The 7,587-nt window shown below is 44.9% G+C and overlaps 1 protein-coding gene across 1 annotated transcript; it reads left to right on the forward strand.

Moving 5' to 3' along the window:
* The first annotated feature begins 4,233 nt into the window (after positions 1-4,233).
* Positions 4,234-5,419, forward strand: LOC309351952 (olfactory receptor 13H1-like). The gene has a single exon (XM_081880175.1). It carries the CDS (start codon positions 4,378-4,380, stop codon positions 5,308-5,310), a length of 933 nt encoding a protein of 310 aa, XP_081736301.1. The 5' UTR covers positions 4,234-4,377; the 3' UTR covers positions 5,311-5,419.
* The last annotated feature ends 2,168 nt before the right edge of the window (positions 5,420-7,587 follow it).

A 7,587-nucleotide genomic window follows, 5' to 3' on the forward strand; every position in this document is an offset into this window, starting at 1 on the left:
TGCTACGCGAATCAGCAGCCTTCGACATGGGTGAACTACCTACCGCTGGCCGAGTTCGCCTACAACAACATGAAGCACGTGTCCACGGGGGTGACACCGTTCTTCGCCAACAATGGGCGGCATCCCAGAACCTTCCCGGGATTAGAGAGAGTGGGGGAGGGGGAACCACAGGGAGCAGAGGCCTTGGCAACGGAGTTACAGGAGGTCCACGAGCAACTCCGGAGGCAGTTAGAACTAGAGCAATCCGAGGGCAGCGTAGGAGAAGATGACAGTAGCCCGAGAGATTCCATGAGCCTCTCCAGCGAATCGGAAGATTCACAGAAGGGGGCGCCGATGGCCAGGGCAAGGGGGGCCCCAAGGGGGACACCCCAGAAGCAAGGGGCCAGCGGGGACTCCCAGAGCAGCAGTTGGAAATCAGGACCAGCTTCCCCACCAGAGCGTAGTGGGGGGGGGAGGAGTCCCAGGTATTGAGGCCAGCGTATTCACCACCAGCGAGAGAAGATGAGTCAGGGTTGACCACGCCTCCATCGGAGAGCGAGGGAACGGTCAAGAGGAAGGTTGCCGGCTGGGCACGCGCGCCAAGTTCAAATGTACAGGCGAGCGGCACAGCAGGTAGCCCGGATAGGGAACCAGGTCCTAAAGCCCGCCGGAAGGAGGGGCAAGAATCAGGGGGGTCAGCGTCAGAAGAGTCCAGAAAGGATGAAACCCCAGCGGGCAGGAGGGCCCAGAGGAGGAAGGAGCTAAGGAAGAGGTGGAGCAAGGCTAGAGTTTTAAACTGGTGTGGAAGGGGAGGAGATTCAGACGGAACTTCGCCGGTCTAGGCTTTAAGACGTAGAGTTGCACGCTGCGGCTTTGAAATGGAAACTGAACTTCAATAAAGACTTTTGTACATAACTACAGCCGGGCGTTGGTCCTTTGTGAGCTGGGACCTTTGTGAGCTGGGACCTTTGTGAGCTGTGAGTTGGTCCTTTGTGAGCTGGGCTCTGACAGCATCGTTTCCAGGCCTTTGACCATTTTGGTTGCCCTCCTCTGGTCACGTTCCAGTTTGTCAGTGTCCTTCTTGAACTGTGGTGCCCAGAACTGGACACAGTACTCCAACTTCATTCTCTATAGCAGATGGCAGGGCTGTTCAAGGGGATCTTGACTGACCTCCTGGCAGTGGAGTTACTGATGCTTACCAGGAGCGAGAGGGAGAGGTGGCAAGGGCAGTCAGTGCAATGCAAACACAGCACTGGGAGTGCAGGATTGGCTCACTCATTGTGTTTTCAGCAGGCTCTCTCACAGATCACTCCCGGGTCCCGGGGGGTTGCACTTTAACTTAAACCGATTCTTATCCTCCAGCAAAATCAATTGTACTGTCCATACGCTTTCGGAAGGCAACCACTGGATAACCCCCAGACTCACACATGTGTGTGTGTGTGTGTGTGTGTGTGTGTGGAGTATCAGTTCATTAGGCTTCAGAAAAACTGAATTTTTAAAATGTCTCTACTTTTGATACATATAAAGACCTTCAAGCCAGGCTATCCTAATTTTGTACCATGAGCTGTTATCTTTGTCTCACAAAAACACTTTCCTAAACTCCCTCAAGGTAAACCCGTATAAGGAAAGGAATGCAAAAGGGATCACGTGCAGCCAGGTGCTGCTTAGAGAGAGTTCTTTGTGAGCTTGCTTAATGTATATGCAATTAAGGAAAGACCATAAGTGGTATGCTAATAGGGCAATGTAGCCTAGGATAGGAGGGATTTTGCCGCTGTGGGTTAAACCACACAGCCTAGGACCTGCTGATCAGAAGGTCGGCAGTTCAAATCCCCGCGACGGGGTGAGCTCCCGTTGCTCGGTCCCAGCTCCTGCCAACCTAGCAGTTCGAAAGCACGTCAAAGTGCAAGTAGATAAATAGGTACTGCTCCGGCGGGAAGGTAAACGGCGTTTCCGTGCGCTGTTCTGGTTCGCCAGAAGTAGCTTAGTCATGCTGGCTACATGACCCGGAAGCTGTACACCGGCTCCCTTGGCCAATAAAGCAAGATGAGCGCGCAACCCCAGAGTCGGTCACGACTGGACCTAATGGTCAGGGGTCCCCTTTACCTTTACCTTTATGCATAAGTAGTGCCTTAAGAGATAACAGAAATGTATATATGAAGAAGCCCCTCCCTTTGCTCAGGGCTCAGACTTTGGAACTGATTCTTCTGAGTCAGCTTGCTGGCTATCCAAGCAATAAACCTTTTGTTATTCTTCATTCACTGCGTGGAGTTTTCTTTCAGCCCAAACGCTGCTATTTTGCAACACTTTGTTAAGAATGTAATAATCTCAGAACGATCTACTGCTTCATAATAATCCAGTGAAAAGACACAGGGTCTAGAGGTCAGACTTAGATCTTATATGATAATGTATATTTCTCTCTTTTACTTTTTTCCTTTGTTGGTTGTATAATCCTTATCATGAAGCCATAATTACTTTTGTTTATGATTATCTACCTTATGATAGAATATAAAAATAAAACTAGACATACCGTACATAAAAAACTGTATTTTGTCAATGATTCTTAAAGGAATTGTATGCTTGTGAGGGGCATAGGTAAAGGTAAAGGTACCCCTGACCATTAGGTCCAGTCGCGGACGACTCTGGGGTTGCGCGCTCATCTCGCTTTATAGGCCGAGGGAGCCAGCGTTTGTCCTCGGACAGCTTCCGGGTCATGTGGCCAGCATGACTAAGCCACTTCTGGTGAACCAGAGCAGTGCACAGAAACATCGTTTAACTTCCCACCGGAGCGGTACCTATTTATCTACTTGAACTTGGACGTGCTTTCGAACTGCTAGGTGGGCAGGAGCTGGGACCAAACAACGGGAGCTCATCCCGTCGCGGGGATTTGAACCACTGACCTTCTGATTGGCAAGCCCTAGGCTCTGTAGTTTAGACCACAGCGCCACCCGCATCCCATTGTGAGGGGAATACGTTCCATCAAATGAAAGATTGGAAGAAAGAATAGTGAGGCAGAAGAAAAATAAATTTATGTTGCTAATATGTTGGTGGTGCTTACCATATAATTTCCCTCCTTCCTACACTGTTCACAATATAGTCTTATTTAGATTATGAAATAATAAAGTCCAAAATGTTAATGTGAAGTATGTTTCCCCTGGGTTCAATTACATACCATTACTTGTGGGATTCACCTCTGGGCTTACCTTACGTACTCCAGAAGGACCTATAATACAAATGCAGCTTACGAAAAAGGGAAAGAAAATGAGAGCAAAATACTTACCTTCTTTATCTCAAGGACTAAGCAGGACTCTTCCGTTTACATGGAAGTGAACTAGATTTCAATTCATTTCACTGACCTTAAAAACAAACATCACTCTCTTAACACCAACTTTCCCGCTACAACTTCTTTGTGTTCTGGGTCTGTGATGTATTGTAGAGAGCATATTGTTATAAACCTCTCAGATCAACATTAGAAGAAGTACCAGCAGGTAAGCATTTTAGCAAAAAGGGGATGACCATGCTTTGACTTTTCAGTAGTATTCATACTGTTTCCAACGCTTGGCCTGATAAAGAATCAGAGGCATAGCTATTCAGGGCTTTGGGAGTAAGTGAGCTTATTATCTGCATGTAAATGCTACATCTGTAGTTTAGATTCAGCAGCTCTATAGCAGGGACAGGGAACACTTGGCCCTCCAGATGCCGCTAAACTACAATACCCATCATCCCCAGCAAGTCAAGCTGGTTTGTGTGACTACCTACAATTGAGATGGCAATCCTATCTCAATTCTTCTTTCTTTATTTTCTTGATTACCTGACTAAAGAGAACTGAAAGGTTGGGAGAAATTTGTGTTAAAATTTTATTTTGGGAAGTGAGCCACTTATACGTAAGACTATAAGTTACAACTTCTGACTGACAGTGGAGGCAAAGCATTTCCACAGTGGGTGGTTTTTTTTTGTCCTTTAAACACATGCTCAGATATTTGTCGATGAGTTTATGACTTCCACAAGAATTCTTTCTCTTTTTTTGGACAGGGTATCTACTGAAGAAGGAATGGCTATCTGGGTGTTCCAAATAACCTTTTTGATTTCTTAGGTGTGCATTAATGTGGGTCTTGAATTTCAGTAAATTTTTATTTAGTAGTAGTCGTAGCAGTCATTGTTATCATCTTCTTAGGGCAATATACCATAAAAACAGCATAAGAAAAATTGAACAACACACAGCAGATATCTTCAAAACTCAAAGCAAAGCAAAGCAAAATAGGCACCCATGGTCCATACATTTGTCTTGGCTAGGTCTTCTGTCTTGGATAGAGCAGTTTTTTAGGAATGACCAAAACTGCATACCTCCCGCTGTGACATGTTTCTAATTATTTCATTCTTTTCACCCTGCAGGAAAATGTTATGGCTGCTGAAAATGAGACTGTGGTGACTGAGTTCATCTTGATTGGATTATCCGAATACCCCAGAGCTCAGGCTGTATTCTTTTGGTTCCTCTTGCTTGCCTACCTCATTAGTGTGCTTGGCAATGGACTTATTATTCTGCTGAGTATAAAGGATCCTGACCTTCATACTCCCATGTATTTCTTTCTTTGTGTCCTCTCATCACTTGACCTTATCCTTACTAACAATGCACTTCCAAATATCTTGGCCAACTGCTTCATTTACATGCCCACAATTTCCTTCTCCGGATGCCTGACGCAGATGTACATTGGTTTGTTAGTTGTCGCAACAGAATGCATCATCCTGGCCATCATGGCATATGACCGCTTGGTGGCTATATGCCAACCCTTATACTACATGCAGATCATGAGCTGGAGAGTTTGCATAGCCCTGGTGGCTGTCTCTGTAACACTTTGCTTCTTCTGCACCGTAGCCACAGCCCTGTTGCGGCCTACTGACTTCTGTGGCCGACACATCATCAACCACTTTGCATGTGAGTTACAGTCATTCCTCAAATTGGCTTGCTCAGATACACGTATCAGTGAGTTATTTATGCATATTTCCAGCCTTTTTCTCCTAATACCACCCTTTGGTTTCATAGTTGTGACATATGGGCGCATAGGTCTGGCTGTACTGCGCATCCGTTCAGCACAGGGTCGCAAGAAAGCCTTTTCCACCTGCAGCTCTCACCTTGCTGTCGTCAGTGTCTTCTATGGCACAATCATGATCATGTACTTGAACCCACAAGGGAAATCAGTTTCTGAAAAGGACAAGCTCATATCTCTAATGTATGGAGCTTTGACACCTATGCTCAACCCTTTGATCTACAGCCTGAGAAACAAGGATGTGAAGGGTGCCTTTTGGAAACTGGTTGGAAGGAAAATATCAGAATAAGTATCAAAACATGATGATAAGGCCATAGCTTTCAATTACTTTTATTAGCATAGGTCTGATCTGAAGATACTCGAGGGAAAACGATGTCCTTCACCCATATTTTTTTGTTAATGACATTTAACCAGCCCTGTTCCATTATAGCTTTCAGTTCTGTTAACCAGTTTCCCTCCCAGAGATTCATGTCCTCTAGAAGTGCCCCCCCCCCCACACATCTACATCCCGAATTGAAGGAAACTGCAGCAAGCGGTGACAGCTCTGGACTTGACCTAATTTGAAACCTTTTCCAAATCATATAAATGATTGGAGTGACAGAGTTTCATTAAAAAACTGTATGTTCTCTCCTATTTTTATGCCATAGGGATTTTTTTATTTCAGCAGGTGAACCATTTTGTTTTATTTTTGTTGACAGCAAATTTTGCAAACCATTTTTTTATATTCTGAGCATGGCTGTGTTGTAATAGCATTATATGTTAGGAAATATCAAAGCACCTGATATTTGTTGACTGAATGTTTTTGATGTAATTCTGAGTTTCCTGCATGCCCATAAAAAACTTAGATATTCCTATTTTTCATTCATTTGTCACTCCTTGTCAGGGGAGTGCCATTGGGACAGGGGAGGGAGGCAGGGGGATGCAGAGAGCCTCCAACGCTTCTGAGGAGCAGCTCCTTGTCCAAAGGTGAGGAAAGCCACACCTCCAGTGCAGCAGAGGGGGAAGGGGGAAGCCAACTGAGAGCCCAAGCGCCTCACCTAGCCTGGCCAGCCAGGAAACAGGCACTCCCTTTCCATCGCCCAGTTTGAGCAGAGGGGTGAAGTGTAAGGAGGGGAGGCAGAGGTTGGGGTGTCTAAGTATTTATGCTGAGGGAGAAACCAGAAGGGGCCACTCCTGGAATCTGCAATAGACTAAGACGGACATGAACTTTCGGGTTCTGCACTGTAAATAGTTGCACAAATAAAAACCTGCAAAAGACGGGTCGGAGTCCTGCCTGGTTACTCGTGAGCAACCACATCACCATCTGACACTCCTGTTTAATATAATAGTATTAGAAACAGAATATCTTTATTTTTTATAAAAGAGCTTCTTCCTGCCCCTGAGAAATTTAAACTTTCCCAGTTTGATAGATCTATTTTTATTTCTCTGATTTGGAATGATTGACTTGACTTAGATCTTCCAAATCTCCAGATTCTCTTTTTTAAAAAAAAATAATAATAATTTTTATTAACAGGCCAATCACACCACATTATTCAAATCACATTAGTTCCAAATTATACAGCCAAATTTTAAATTTTGTTGAGGGTACCCATACATCAAGCTCCACACGAGTCCAAAATTCCGGATAACTCCAGGCATCACTTATTTTACTGCTTTAATTAGACAGTTCTATCCAGTTCGATCCGGATAGTCCTTTATTACTTTCGTTCTCATCTTGTTGTTATCATATATTCCTTTCTTTGCGATCTCTGATGATTCTCACAAGCAGACTGAAAACTGGCGTCTCTGTGTGGGTTTTGTACTCTTCAAAAATCATATCGCTCAGGGACAGCCTCTGTTCAACGCTTCCATAAACAAAGTTAATCTTCGGTCTGTCCTTTATTTTTTCTCAGGCTAGCCAAATAAATCAGTGGGCTCTGTCAGGTCAAACTTGCATTCCAGCACTCCTTCTCTTTTGAACGATCCTGATTCTCCTCCCCCCTGTCCTTCTTTCTCCGGCAAGCCTGTCTTGGCGAGACGCCATTTTTTAACTGCGTCATAAATTTTTTCCTCTTTCTCCTGTTGTAATCCACCCCTTCACAGTTCTTAAAATCCTGCTTATGATTAATAAAAACACGACTATCTTATTTCTATCTGGGGAGTTTTTTCCTCCACCCACCCCCCTTCGTTCCAAACATACAGTCTCCTAGTGGTGATTCATCAGAAGATTTACTTATCCATCCGTCACTCCTGGTCACAGAGATCCATTAATCAGCAGCCTTATCTTGATGTATGTGCAGCTTTACTTGATGTATGTGCTTCAGCTTCATTTCCAATCGTAAGTGTCAGGCCTGCCTCTAGGTCCCAGCTCACAGAGGACCAACGCCAGGCTGATATTATGTACAAAAGTCTTTATTGAAGTATAATTTCCATTTTTAAGCCAGAGCGTGCAACCCTACGTCTAGACTCTAGATCGGCGAAGTCCTATCTGAATCACTTCCCCTTCCGCACCAGTTTAAGATCCTAGCCCTGCTCCACCTTCTGCGCTGCTCTCTCCTCCTCTGGGTCCTCCTGCCCTCTTGGGCAT

Source organism: Podarcis erhardii (assembly GCF_964252035.2).
Source record: "Podarcis erhardii genome assembly, chromosome: 10".
NCBI lineage: Eukaryota > Metazoa > Chordata > Lepidosauria > Squamata > Lacertidae > Podarcis > Podarcis erhardii.

Coding starts and splice junctions, on each gene's coding strand:
- LOC309351952 (XM_081880175.1), top strand. CDS start 4,378: ATGGCTGCTGAAAATGAGACTGTGGTGACTGAGTTCATCTTGATTGGA.